Here is a 14404-nt window from a genome sequence, read left to right as displayed (position 1 = left end):
ATGGATACGAATTGGTGGTGGTATATGGATACGGATTCAGTGAGGTGGCGGATAAGTGATGGAGGTAGATGGCAGGGGCGATGATGATGGTGCGGTGGCGGCGTGACAACTTATGACCAGAACTCGAAACTCTAAAAGACTAGACGCTAAGACCAGCAACTAGACACGACGATGCAACCGCAAATTCAACAAAGCAAAAACCCTAAAAAGATTATGCAAAAGCTCAGATTGGTTCGGATATGATGAACTAACCCTAATCTTTTTTGTGGCTTTTTCATGGACTGTAGGTATGAAGAACGTACTCGATCTAAACTACGAAAAACCGTAAAATCTCACCGAGCAACCTGAAAATCTGATACCACTTGATAGGGGCAAAGGTGTCCCGTCTTTCGATGAGATGGTGGCTATCATTTTGGAGGAAGTCGACTTTGACGATCCGACTACGAACGTGCAAGGACGTCGCGCCTTAGCAATCGTTAAACCAACTCCGAGAGGTTATTGACCATGCCGGAGCACGATCAACCTGACCACGAAGGTCTATTTCCTGCAGGCAAACGAAGAACAAGTAAGAAACTAAGATTGCAATCTGGATATTGCGGATATAAGAGGAAATCTTTATTGATCAAGGTGGGGTTCTATGACGCCTTTGTCTGGTGGTTGAACACAAACGAAGTACGCGAAGTTGCGGCTATGACGAATTTTAATCTAAACAAAACCCAAAGTCTAAACGATGTCCTAAGGGCTGTATATATGGAGGAGAGAGGGGAAATTTCGTGGCCCTTGGAGGAGGGGTCCGAAACCCACCCTAACTCTTGTTTCCCCACACATACGGACTCTAATAACAGCCTATAATCAAGTATTTCGAAATTACATGGGCCTGGCCCAAAAATAAGGTGACGCAGCACCTAGAATAGCCTCTGGACGAAATTTATGAAGTGGCATCTTGTATATTTCATCCAAGGCTTCATGCACTCATTATGGTGGCTTCAAAGTCCTGGAATCGTCACTTGTAACTCCGTTCTTGTTCTCCTTGCGCACGCCATCATCTCCATGCTTGAACTTGCTCCAAGGTTCATCTTTCTTGTCCAAGCTAGGCCTTTCATTTGTAAGCAAAACAAATGTATCCAATTTAGACAGCATCATATTCTCATGAACATTAGAATCGTTACCAAGAAACGAAAGTACCTGGTAATTTAATTGGCGTGCGCAAGCTCTAGTAATTGGTCCAGTATGTATAGCAGCATGGGCTATGGGTGTAACAATGATATTGATGTCCTCATCATATGATCTCAATTAGTATTTACAATTGCATTTTTGCAACACTAAACATAGTTCCGGGTACTCAATATATTGTGTTTTGAGAGATGTAGATGGATATGACGTACTCCTGCTCGATATGAACCCACAAGCAAGGGCTTGTGCTTCTCGCGCGAAAGAAAGCAAAATATAGATTGAGGTAATAACGGCCTTGAATCATCACTTCACTTTTTAGGATCATGTCTAGATTTATTTGGTTATCTAATCTTGGTTGGCCCTAATCAGAAGATAGGTTATGATAGAGTATTAATTTGTCACTTGGATAGTCAAAACCATCACACTATTGGAATTGATGCCTATTTATTCAGTTCAACTCTTCTCCCTTCACACGATGATCCAGTCTACGGGAAAATGATGTAGGGAACTATTCCTGATTGTGATTATATTCCTAATTGTCATTTAACTTTTCTATTAGGGAACTTGAAACTACTAGAGGAACTATTGCTAATAAACATGTTAACACTATTTATGTTGAAAAATATTTGCATGATGCTAATTATAACGCGGATAAAAATACGAATAAACTTAAATTAGATTGATATCGAGGAATACAAAGGCCAGTACAATGGATAGACAACTGAACATAGAACAATCAGCAAAAAAAATTACATTAAAAGGCATACTAGCCTTCTTCTTCCTCTGATTGTAAGCTGCCTGTCGGAGGATTGTAGGGCTCGGTTTGGCTCAAAACAAAACACACCTTCAGTTTGTGGTCGCTCAATCACACACAAGCTAGATTTACAAAAGATTTTTTGGGCATCATGAAAATAAATGTTAAACGAACTATAGGAAATGGCCAATGTAAGCCCAAGAAGGTGCAAGGAAAAGCCCATGTAGGCCCGAGAAGGCATGACAGTATCAAACCTGGCCAGATGGGCCGGCACGACACAACACGACCCGGCCTGGATTATACAGGCGCAGATAGGCACGCGAACTACACAGGCCGTGCGGGGCCGGCACGTGTGCTGCCTTACCAGGCCCAGGCCCATTTAATATTAGTGTATTGACGGCTAAACGTGTCAATACACCTATTATTTAGCCTATAAAAAATAAAAAATAATTAAAAAACTAAATGGGCCGTGCCGGGCCGGCACGCGTGCCCAGCCTCTACGCCCAGGCATATTGGGCTACCTATTAGCCTATAAAAAATTAAAAATAATTTAAAATAAATAAATCCGGCATGCGTGCCCAACCTCTAGGCCCAGGCACGGCTCTATGCGGGCCACAGGCCGGGCACAACCCGATTAACCACGTGCCGGGCCGGCCCGTCACGGGCCAGGCACGCGTGCTAACGGGCCGGCCTGCCAGGCACGGCCCAGTTGGCCAGGTTTTTGGGCAGTATCACCGTCGTCCTCTGATTCCTTTCCCATTCATGATAAAAAAAAACAAAAATATTCCTCTCCTAATCTATCCCGGCATCCCATCTGATCCTCGTCTTCTCCTCTCCGCGAAGCCAAGCCAAAGCCAAACCCTAGAAAGCTTACCCTAGCTCTGCCGTCGCCGAGATCTCGCATCTCGCTCCCATGGCGGCGCCCAAGCCCATCTGGGTCCGCCAGGCCGAGGAGGCCAAGCTCAAGTCCGAGGCCGACACCGCCGCCGCCGCCAAGGCCGCCTTCGACGCCACCTTCAGGGCCCTCTCCGCGACCGCCCACGCCGACCAGTCCCCCCAGGACGCCGACCCGGAGCGCCACGACCGGCCCTCCTCCCCCGCCGAGCCCTCCTTCCGCCCCGACCCCGAATCCGACTCCGACGACGACGACCGCCCCCGCGCCCCTCCCGGCCCCGTCGACCCCTCCAAGTCCTCCGCCGCGGGCCCCGGCATCGCCGGCGGCTCCGCGGGCGCGCCGGCCACCTTCACCGTCGTCGGGAAGGACCGCGACGGGCGCAGGGTCTCCGTAGGCGGCGCCCGCGTCCGCGTCCGCATCTGCCCCGCGGCTGGCGTCGGCGGCGACGACCTAGATGGCGGCGTCAGGGACAACGGCGACGGATCCTACGCCGTCACCTACGCAGTCCCCAAGCGCGGCAACTACATGGTCCACATCGACCTCGACGGCTCGCCCATCATGGGGAGCCCCTTCCCGGTCTTCTTCAGCGCGGCCACGGCCGCCTCTGCCGCCGCAGCCTTCCCCACCACCTCGTCCGCCTACCCTGCCGCCTCGTCCGGTTACCCCAATATGCTCAACCAGACCATGCCCAACATGCCAAACTACGCTGGCTCCATGCCTGGTTCCTTCCCGGGCTTGCTCGGCCTCATCCCTGGTGCCTCCTCTGGCGCTTCTGGTGGTGTCGTCCTGCCAGGCGTTGGTTCCACGTTGGGTGAGATATGCCGGGAGCACATCAATGGGAAGTGCACCAAGGGAATGGACTGCAAGTTCAGCCACCCGCCACAGCAGCTGCTCATGTCTGTCATGGCTGCCACTACGTCCATGGGTGCGCTCAGCCATGCTCCCATGGCACCCTCCGCGGCAGCCATGGCAGCCGCTCAGGCTATCATGGCTGCTCAGGCGCTTCAGGCACATGCTGCTAAGATGCAAGCTGACTCCAAAGCTGCAGAGCAGGCTTCATCAGGTAATACTTGCCAATTCTTAAGGAATTCTCAACATGTGCGCTCTATTGTTGAACTAGTAGGATTAATTAAAATTTGCCTGATGGTCCTGTGTTCTTCCTCAGTATGCCGAATCAATAATACAGACATGTTAGGTCGCAAGCCTACAATGCTATCTCTATAATATAAGGTTCTTAAATTACACTGCACGCCTACGTAGCAAGTCCAGTTACAAAATCTTGATGCTATTTTGTACTCCCTCTGTATCAAAATATAAGATGTTTCTTTAGGCTAGTTTAGCCTACAAAAACGAACGCCTTATATTTTGATACAGAGGTAGTATTATTTAGCATGACTACACCTTAAGGTTTACTGTATACTATGTGTTCTTATGAGTTATTTCATGCACTTTATTTTTTTAGTCATGTCGCTCACCTGCATGTTGAGTCCCTGTAGGTATGACGGAAGCCGAGAAAGCTGAGGCTCTGAAGAAAATTGTTCAGATTAGCAACCTGAGCCCAATTCTTACGGTGGAGACCATTAAGCAGCTATTTGGGTACTGTGGCAAAGTTGTTGATTGTACTATCACAGACTCGAAACATATTGCTTATGTTGAGTATTCCAAACCAGAAGAAGCAACCGCGGCATTGGCCCTCAGTAACGTGGATGTTGGTGGTCGCCCCTTGAATGTTGAGATGGCTAAATCTCTTCCTCAAAAAACTAGTATTGCAAATAGCAATTTACCTATGATGATGCAGCAAGCTGTTCAGATGCAACAGATGCAATTCCAGCAGTCACTGATGATGCAGACGTCAATAGCCGCTCAGCAGGCCGCTGTACGTGCAGCCACCATGAAAAATGCCACTGATGCAGCAGCTGCACGGGCTGCTGAGATAAGCAGGAAGTTGAAAGCAGAGGGCTTTGGTGGGGAAAGTGCAGAAGAAAAGGATGCCAAAGAGAAGTCAAGGTAATGTTTGACTAGTTGGATTATACATGAATCATTGTCATCTTTTCCAGTATTATGGTAACAGATAGTTCTTGTTCCTGATTTTGCTCTACTTATACATTACAACGTGAGATTAGAAGCAGACTGTCTTTACTCAGACAGTTCTTTAGTTATTGGTTGTGTGAAAGCGATTATATATATATATTTTTATTGTACATGCCTTAATTTTTTAGGATATAGAAACACATGTTTGTTCTGAAGAGATAGCTTCCTTTTTGATGATGTTCTATTTATTTGGCATACATTTCATCATTTACGTTTATGCATCTATGGTTTTATGGAACATGTGAAGTAGAATGAGATATCTCAGAGTAGGACTATCAACAGCATAATTTCTTTTGGTTTTAAACTGCAGAAGGAACCCTGACCAGTTTATTATTTGCTTTACAGATCGCCATCGCCCCCTTCTCGTAGATCCAAGTCTCGGTCAAGATCACCTATCAAGTACCGTCGGAGTAGGCGGGATCGCTCTTACTCTCCGCCAGTTAGACGCTCCCGGGATCACCGATCACGATCTCCGTCGAGATCTCACCACTCAAAGTATGGCAGTGACCGATCATATAGGGATGATAGGGACAAATATAGCAGGTCTGGGAGAAGAGAGAGTGACAGGTCTCGTGATCATTACTCATCTAGTTCAAGGAGGAACAGGAGCAGAAGTATAAGCCCGAGGTCTAAGAAGCCATCAAGAGCTGATTCTCGGTCACCGAAGCGGCAAAGGGAAGAAAGTTTAAGCCCATCAAAATCAAGAAGGTCAGCTCGGGCTGGTTCAAGGTCACCACGACATCATAAAGGGAGCAAGTCATCACCAGCACGTGATCAGCGCTCTTCTCGTCATTGCAGGCATTCAAGATCCAGATCTCAAGAGAGAAAGCACCGTAACAGTGATAAGAAGGATGTCAAAAGATCTGAGGTGCAGGATGACAAAAAAAGATCTGATAGAGGTACTAGAGGTGGCAAAGATGAAAGGTCTGTGAAGGACGCAGTGGATAAGAATGCAGATAGTTCTGTTGTTCCTCATAAGAGGAGTTCATCTGTATCTGAAGATGAATTACTGGATATTGACAATGGCAATCACAAGAAATCTAGACATGATGCTGCTGGTGCCGTGGAGTATGACAAGAGGAAGAATGAAGACAGTATTGAGGATGTTGATTCTCCAAGGTCAAAATCTGAGAAGAGAAGCTTGGGAGAGGATGGCGATAATATTCAGAAACATGACACAACTAGGAGTACCAAGACGAAGACAGATGGCAAGAAGTATGACAAAGACGATTCTTCTCGCAAGGACAGAAAATACAGAGAAGATGAATCAAGACATTCCAGAGATAAAAGTTCGCGTCATTCATCTTCACGGTCCCATAGAAGTTCAAGGCATTCCGGGGATAAATATCATAGGGATGGTACTGACCAGCATGAGTCGAAGAAATCAGAAGAGGGCACTCGACCTAGGAAATACAATTCCCTTGATGATCCCTTGTCTTCAGATAAAAAGAACCTTCATAAAGGGAGGTCTCCTGATAGGATGGTTAATCAGTCAGAAGCTGGTTCAGACTCTGATGGCTTGAAGCATGACACTGAAGTTAGGCTGCGAAATGCTTCATTAGAAGGAGCAGATCTGGTCATCCAGGAAGACCAGCGATTTGCTGATGAAACGGGTACAGATAAATGCTCAGCAGATGCTCTATTGCCTGCATCAAAGCAGAAAGCCGAGGAAGATATGTGCTCTACTGTGTCCGACATTAATGGGCAACATGGACTTGAAGGAGATGGCGCTTTAGGGGGCACCGAAGAGTCTGCCATGTGATATTAACCACAGTGTTTACCTGCCACATCGTTCAGTTGGCTGATTGCAGAGTCTACTCATACAATGGATGCATTGCTGAACTGGTGTTTGTTATCTCCTCTCTGATTTAGGAGTTTTATTTGCAGGATATGAAGATCTTTTGGAGAGCTTCAGTGCCGACCAGAGTGTTCATCTGATCTATAAAAATGTATTCCTCGTTAACTTAATTGATGGAGATTTGCTCCTTGGAGTAAACTTCTAAATGTAACACTGGAGATTGTAAGGTGATTTAGCACAGTGAGGTCAAAACCAACCATATATATTTGTCGTTGCAGGCTTGTGAAGAGTCGGAGCTGATTCTGCGGTGTGAATTGAAGATTCAAGGGAGTGCGCACTTATCCATACTCAAGTAAAGTCCATTATGAAAGATTAAACAACTTGTCTCTAGGCTATGCTACATTTCAGTTGGCATGCTTGGCTGGTGCAATGGTCTGAGATGTTTATCTACATACTGTGAACATATTTTGATTGAGTTTGCATTATGTGCTGTGTCTTTGCGTATGATTCTCTCATGTGCATCTTTTATCAGTAATGATCTGATGATTCAAAAAGTTCAGCAGCTTAATTGATCCGTATGTTATGTTCAGTAGTTGTTTACTCCTTCGGATGAATGTAGACAATTTTGCTGTAGAATTTATTTGTTATTTTGTGTGCTTCTCAATTCTCACCCTGCCTAAAATAAATGTCTTGAGTTTGTGCCATGGCATTCATGATTTTTCCTTCCCTTTTCCTTTTTCCTTTTCCCCCTTTCCTGAGTGACAGGGGCTCGCTTGAGAAGGCAGTGTCTGATGTGAGGCAATTGTTGATAAAGTCGGAACATTTACTCCAGGGTGTTCCTTTATAGTTCCAGAGATAAGCAGCATGCCTTTAAATATTATCATTCCTTGTCTTCTTTTTGCTCTTGCACATGTTTGTTCGTTTCGGAAGCACCTGTCCTCTGCAAAGAGTAACTTTGCTAGTTACTCCTCACCTGCTGTGACTGGTGCTGTGGTTGGAAAAACATGTGCAGGTTTCTTGAAAGCTGGTTGCCGTTGGAACTTGGAACATGTTTGGGAGGGGACAGGCCATGCTAACTTTAAAAGCTGCTTTGTGTGTAGAAGAGGTAAGGATTTATGCCGTGGACTTGGTTAGAGTGAACACCAGAAATACTTATCCATGTCCACAAAGCAGTGTTGATAGATAGCGAGATATGTTTTATGCCATATAGCCTATTCCATTGTCCATTGGACTGGATTCTTGATAGGAACTTTGTACACTGTTCAACAAGTTACAATAGTATGCAACCATGTCAGTTTAGTAGTTATAAACTTGATGCCTTTTCTGCCTTTTTTATTTGCTTGTGTTGAATAGGATGGCTACAGTACAATGGACATAGCAAGTTTGTTCCAGGGATCCGGATCTTTCTAAGTACTGTCCGTGCTAGATCGTTTTTCTAGTCTCGCCCTGTCGCTGATTGAGTAGCGTCTAGCAGTTGACGGACTGAGCCAACTAAACAGTATTGGCGAGTCACTGATTATGCGGTTGCTTGGATCTATCGAATGAAATCTCTTGACATTTGGTATTGGGTTTGGGTTTTGGGTTGATGTATGAATTATATGGGAGGCTTAATTCTAAGATATACAAGTGTTAACTGTCTAGGGAGAAGTAGGTGACAAGGCTTGCACCTACAAATTGCTGAATATTTGTTTCAAGAGATGTAGTGTAGCAATAACACCAGAAGTAATTATTCAGGTCCAGAAATCCAGCCTTTAATGTGTTATATGTTCTTCTGCTTCAACCCATTATTGGTTCGTGATGGTAAATTCGGCGTTTGTTTTTACATTCTTGAACGAGTTATAGGCGTGCTAGCATTACAGAGTTGTATCTGAATAAGTCTTAGTAACCGTTTTCCATTTTCTTCCTGCGCTTGTATTGTCTTCGTTCCAACAAAGATGAATAAATGGACATAGCGAGTTTGTCCTGCCAGATCATAGTTTAGTTTTGATTGTATTTTAGCAGATGACAAGATGAGCAAATTAAATCTTATCAGCGAGTTAAGATGATTTGGCTGTTTGGATTCTGGGTTGATGTATGAATTATTTGTGAGACAGTTGGTTATAGATATATCCGATGAATTAACACTAGGGATATGTAGGTGCAAGTATCAGATACCACACTGACATCAGCCAAGCAATCAGCAACGCGCAATGGCTCGTGTGCTTTGCTGACCTCCGCACACTGTTAAAAGGGTACTAGGGCCATTTGGTATTATTTTGATTGATCAAAGTCGTGGTCGGCCAGGCCGCCCCTCGAAACCATCGAGCACTAGTTAAGCACCTTGTTTTTCCTGTGTCCAAGCAAAAAGCCGCGTTGTTAATCCCTCTCCAGTTACACGAGGGTGTTGTTTTGTTTACTGTTTAGAAGGCGGCTAAAGAGAGCCCTGACCTAACAATGTAGACGAATGTTGGTGCATATCGGATCCCGTTGATGTGCATGCAAAACCATATAAAAAACCTGGCATGATGAACGTCGAGGATCAAGATGTGTATGCCAACACGTCGCCGTCTTATCTCTGTTGTTAAATTATATTTCTGCACTTTGCGACTCTTTTGCCATGTACGCAGGTAGGTAGCTCGTGGTTACCAACGGTTTGTTGACACGGTCCAAATATGCGTGTATGCATATGATGCGTGCTTTTGTTTCGCGTCTGGCTGTACGTCACTCACATGGTCTAAAATTTTGGCATTGATTAACAACGAGGATCAAGATTAACGCGTCGACGTCTTATCGTCGTTTGCTTGCGTGTGTAGTAATTTTGTTGTGATTTGTGCGTCCCTTGCCGTGCGCACGAGTTGCTTGTTGACACGGTCTAGGTATGCATGCGTGTTTTTTTTTTTGTATTTCATATTTCGTTTCATGTGTGGTTGGATGTCTCGAGAGGCAGGTTTGTGCTTCAAGTATGAATAGACGAGGAGGAAGGGCAAGGTGGAGCTAATGTAAATAATACCATCATATTAGACCTCATCAAAAGTCAGTCGGAACACGATAATTATAGGGAGCTCTTTGTCTGGTCCATTTGGAAGGGACATGGACTTGGGATGCAAGTGGACGGGCTGCGAAAACGAAAATAAGCTAATCACTGTTGCTTTAGTGACCTTGTTGTCTTGATGCAAAAAAGATCAATGCGGGTGTTTGCAGACTTCGCGGACGTGCTCACCTGCACCAAGGAGGACCAGACAAGTGGAAATTGGCAATGTGTAATCATATTTCACAATCCCCGCAGGCCGCAGAACAACATTAATCTTATCTTACAAGTGAAATGGAGAAAAACATGCCACCACTCATGCATGAATCCTTGAAGGCACTGCTGGACATGGATGTGTGCCCTGCATCTAGCATCCAACATGGGCGTGTGTGTATATGCATGCAAATATGTTTCTTATGGAAATAGCATGGAATGAGGTTTGATCCTATTCATGAGGATTCCGTAAATATCCCATTTCAAAAACCGAAACAATCGGGACTTTTCGGAGATTGGATGCAGTTACTAATTCATGATCTGGCATGTACAGAATGAAAACTTCATTCTCGATTCTATGAGAATTTTCATGAAAGCGTCTCATTTGCTTCTCTTCAATAAAAGTTCCATTTTCCCAGAATGGACCGAATGTGATGCGTGCAACAGTGGTAATCCCTCTGCAACGTTCGGTGATATGGAATGCATGCCTGTTTTTGTATCGTTTTCATGTACTCCCTCCGTTCCAATGGTTGGATGCGTCGTTAGGGTTCGTTGGGCAGCAGCTTGACTAGGCGAGGAACAAATGCAAGATGGCTCCAACTCAAGTCATAATAACACCGTCCAAGTTGGTCAGAGGTGACAAGACGGGGCAGAGTGGACGCATCCTTGTGCGGGACAAAATGGACCAGACGTGTGGAAAGAGTCCTCCACGTATAATCTCCTCTCTTTTCTAAAGTGAAAAACGGAGAAAAATTTACAGCCACTTATGCATGGATTCTGGAAACTACTGCTGGACATGGATGTGTGCACGGCATCCAACACGGAACCTATAGCACATAAAATCGGCTTGGTTTCAGATGCACAACAGTAATAATCCTTGACAATTTTGCTGGTCGTAGGCCAACACCGCGAGCCAAGCCAACACATCAACAAGTGGGGTAAAGAAGCGGACAATGGCCGGACAGCGACTCCACACATATCTTGGAGAAATCTCTCTCTATATCTTCTCCACGCCCCCCTCGCTCCCAATTAAAAATCGCAGCACCACCACTCTCTGCTCCCACGGCTAAGCAAAGCAAGCGCGCACGCTAAGCAGATCAGATCAGGTCAGGTCAGGTGGAGCGACACATGCCCCAGCTCGCCGCCTCCCCCGCGCCCGCCGCCTTCGCCGTCGCGGGCGGCGGGGGCCGCGCCGGGTTCCGGCCCCCGCCCCGCGCGGCGACGCGGGCGCGGGCGGCGGCGGCGGCCGCTTCCGGAGCCGCGAGCGCGTACACGGCGGTTCAGCAGCAGCAGCAGCAGCCGACGTTCTACGACCTGCTGGGGATCTCGGCGGAGGGGAGCAGCTTCGAGGACGTGCGGGCGGCCTACCGGCGGATGGCGCGCAAGTACCACCCGGACGTGTCCCCGCCGGACGCCGCCAAGGAGCACACCCGCCGCTTCATCCAGGTGCAGGAGGCCTACGAGACGCTCTCCGACCCCAGCCGCCGCACCACCTACGACCGCGCCCTCGCCCGCGGCGTCTGCCGCCTCGCCTTCTCCCCCGCCGCGCGGCGCCACGACGCCTCCGCCTTCTACCACCAGGTGCGTACATACATACATACGTCATCTCCACCATTTCCTCTCCTCCAGCTCGTCAAACTGTTACTTCCCTTTTTATATAATAATAATAATGGATGGAAATTCTCCGCATCATGATCTGCCCCTCAGATTCCTGATCGCAACTGAATCCCCCTGTGGTTTTAATTCAAATTGTTGTCCTAGTTAATCCTTCAAACCTTGTTGGATTCAGATGGTTTTACAAATGAGCCTCACATTTTGATGCTCTGCTTTTGTATGCAGACTTTGGCTTGTGTTAATACCTGAACCTGGTAGTAACATTTTAGGCTAATCCTCAATATATTTAACAAGATTCCTCAATAGAAAACCTCAATAACTCTGTGCTAGCTTATTTATTCAGTTAAGACACCTGTAAACTCATAGTTTAGCATATCATTCATGTGGGATCCTAGTTTAACATATCATTCATGTGGGATCCACCCTGGCTTGAGATGGCTGGCTGGCTAATCCAGGAGTATTCTAGGACTAGGGAAAAAAATACTAGATTGGAGATCTTCTAGGCCTCCTCAACAGATCCCAATATTTGGTGCTTGACGACTAACCACCCCATATGCTTGATGTATGACCTTTCATTCACAAACAGACAGAATAAGAAATACATAAACTCCCCCTTATGTGCGATGTCATATACGAATATAAATGAATTCGGTGGATGTAAAATATATGCACATGTGGCATGATGATGGCTGGTGTCTGTTCAGATGGATTTAGAGAAGTCATTTTCATGCTAATAATTTGCAGAAGAAAAAGAAAGAATCGCATGGGTGAGATTTGTTAATTTGGCGTTGTCAGATTTGACAAGAAATCTAAAAAGATTAATCATTTGGAAAGTGGTATCCTACGTGTATGGATGGAAATTGCAGGAGTGAGCTATCTTTGGTGATGTCCCTTTACATATCACTGTTGATGATGTGGAATTAACAATGTCCATGGCAATTGTCAACGATTGGTTGTTATATTCCTTGCGAAGTTCCAACTTTCTGTAGAGCTTTCTCTTTCTCCACGCTAACTTCCCGCCTTTGTGAACCATACCACAGGAACAGGAAGAGAAGTCTGGCTGGAGGACATCGTGGGAAGGCCAAATATCCGAGCTGAAGAAGCGGAGCACGGTGAAGGATGCAGAAGAGAACCTATCCTGGGGAGCTCAGATGCGAAGAAGAAGGGCCGAACAATTGTGACAGTGCTCCTCTTACACTCTTATGTCCACTAGCCATCCGTAGCATCTAAACTGTCGATATCTTTGTGTAGCAAAAGTTAGAAAGGTTATGCTTAAGAAGCATGGTTAGGATCGGAGTACAGCCATGGCGCTGCTTGAGTCTTGCCTGGTGTATGCTAAACCATACTACCATACATGGCTCACAGGAAACATATAGTTCGACTAGGTGCCAGGATGTATGTTGAACCCAACGGCGTCGCTCCTCCTTGAATCTTTACCTGATGAAATGTAAATATAATGAGACAGAAGTAATCAAATCTAGTTGTACTATGAACTGACGATTTGACCAGTGGAATTTTCTTGAGGTGATGTGTTGTGTTTTTTAGTGGTTGGAGTTGCAAAGAAAGAAAGCCATAGGCATGGATATTCTTTCAGTGGTTTCAGATGAAGGGAGTGTTGTGGACTGTGGGGGGACTGATGGTGTTGATTTTTTGTTTGCAGTGTACTATTATTGGCCACCTGTTAGGCAGAGCCATGTTGGTGATGGCTGATGGATATCCTTCTGGATGTGGCTGCGGCTGACGAGTCACTGAACTTATCTATGGATGGAGTGAAGATGCAGTATCCTTTGTATGGTTTAACTGTTCCTGGCGGTCTGACTTTTTATCCGCACACAGTTTTTTCAGTTTCTAGAGTCATTTTTTATGCAATATATGTCTCTTGAGCATCAAGAAATAGGCCCACCTCTCCACCGTGGAGGAAAAGAAATGGACAACTACTTCAGCTAGCTAGCACAAAATACATTTTATTCAACGAAAAAGTGGTTCATTTATGCTATTTTTATTTCCTTCACGAGCATTTTTTTATTATCTTGTATCGCTGTTTTGCTAACGTCTTCCTATATGTATATGTACACAACATATGTGTTGAACAAACATATTCAGATTAACGCGTCGACGTCTTATCGTCGTTTATGTGTACTAACATATTTGTTCGAGCGAATGTGATGTGTGCAATGGTTAATTCCTTGCTGTGCACACGAGTTGCTTGTGGGTTATCAATGTTCGTTGACATGGTCTAGCTAAGCTAGGTATGCATGCCTGATTTTGTATTGTTTCGTAGTACTATATGGTTGGATATGCCATGAGGGTTCTTTCGAAAGCAGCTTGACTAGACGGGGAAGAAAATCAGCTGGACGATACTGTCTTCACGGGAACGCGTCGGCTGTTTTGTGCGGTATTGAACACGGCCTCGAAAAGAGTGCATACATTTTGGCTACCGAAAAGCTGGATCTTTTGTCAAGGAAACCGGGGAAGCAGGAACCAGTATGATTCTCAGAGATTCAAAGGATCGGTAATTTTTGCAGTTTATAGATACTTATTCAATTGTAATGATGCAGTGGAGGTGGAGATCAAGGCAATCATAGAGGGTCCGATCCGTCCATATAGCAATCCAAAGCCCCCGTCGTGATCCGGTCTGACAATGCTGATGCCATTGTTGCTCCTGCTTTGACAAATGACTCTCGAGATCGCTCTGCGTATGGACATTGGATAACCAAAATCATGCTTCTCCTGGCCACAAGAGAGTTTATTCGTTTGAAGTTAGGTTTTTTTTTGAAACAACCTTTGAAGTTAGGTCGTAACCAAAATAGAGTAGTTGATAGTCAACTACTCTAGTTAGGTCATAATCAAAATAGAGTA

At 45.6% G+C, this 14404-nt stretch overlaps 2 protein-coding genes across 4 annotated transcripts; both read left to right on the top strand.

Moving 5' to 3' along the window:
• Positions 1-2710: 2710 nt before the first annotated feature.
• LOC147978431 (RNA recognition motif (RRM)-containing protein) lies at positions 2711-9453 on the top strand. 3 transcript variants are annotated; one of them, XR_015618100.1, is made up of 6 exons: positions 2711-3885; positions 4319-4829; positions 5259-6862; positions 6990-7063; positions 7477-7816; positions 8065-9453. XR_015618100.1 is itself a non-coding variant. In XM_087546288.1 (3 exons), exons 1-3 carry the CDS (start codon positions 2841-2843, stop codon positions 6673-6675), a joined length of 2973 nt encoding a protein of 990 aa, XP_087402414.1. In that variant the 5' UTR covers positions 2711-2840; the 3' UTR covers positions 6676-7215. The 3 variants fall into 3 exon arrangements, 1 of the variants encoding a protein (XP_087402414.1); XR_015618099.1 differs by lacking the exons at positions 7477-7816; positions 8065-9453 and having other exon boundaries at positions 6990-7215; XM_087546288.1 differs by lacking the exons at positions 7477-7816; positions 8065-9453 and having other exon boundaries at positions 5259-7215.
• Positions 9454-10965: 1512 nt separating this feature from the next.
• LOC147978430 (chaperone protein dnaJ 20, chloroplastic-like) lies at positions 10966-13038 on the top strand. Its single transcript, XM_087546289.1, has 2 exons — positions 10966-11512; positions 12586-13038. Exons 1-2 carry the CDS (start codon positions 11060-11062, stop codon positions 12724-12726), a joined length of 594 nt encoding a protein of 197 aa, XP_087402415.1. The 5' UTR covers positions 10966-11059; the 3' UTR covers positions 12727-13038.
• Positions 13039-14404: the final 1366 nt, after the last annotated feature.

This window comes from Triticum urartu, chromosome 3A (genome assembly GCF_056163025.1).
Source record: "Triticum urartu cultivar PI428250 chromosome 3A, HENAU_Tu73, whole genome shotgun sequence".
Classification (NCBI taxonomy): domain Eukaryota; kingdom Viridiplantae; phylum Streptophyta; class Magnoliopsida; order Poales; family Poaceae; genus Triticum; species Triticum urartu.
This window is presented reverse-complemented; position numbering and strand designations above follow the sequence as displayed.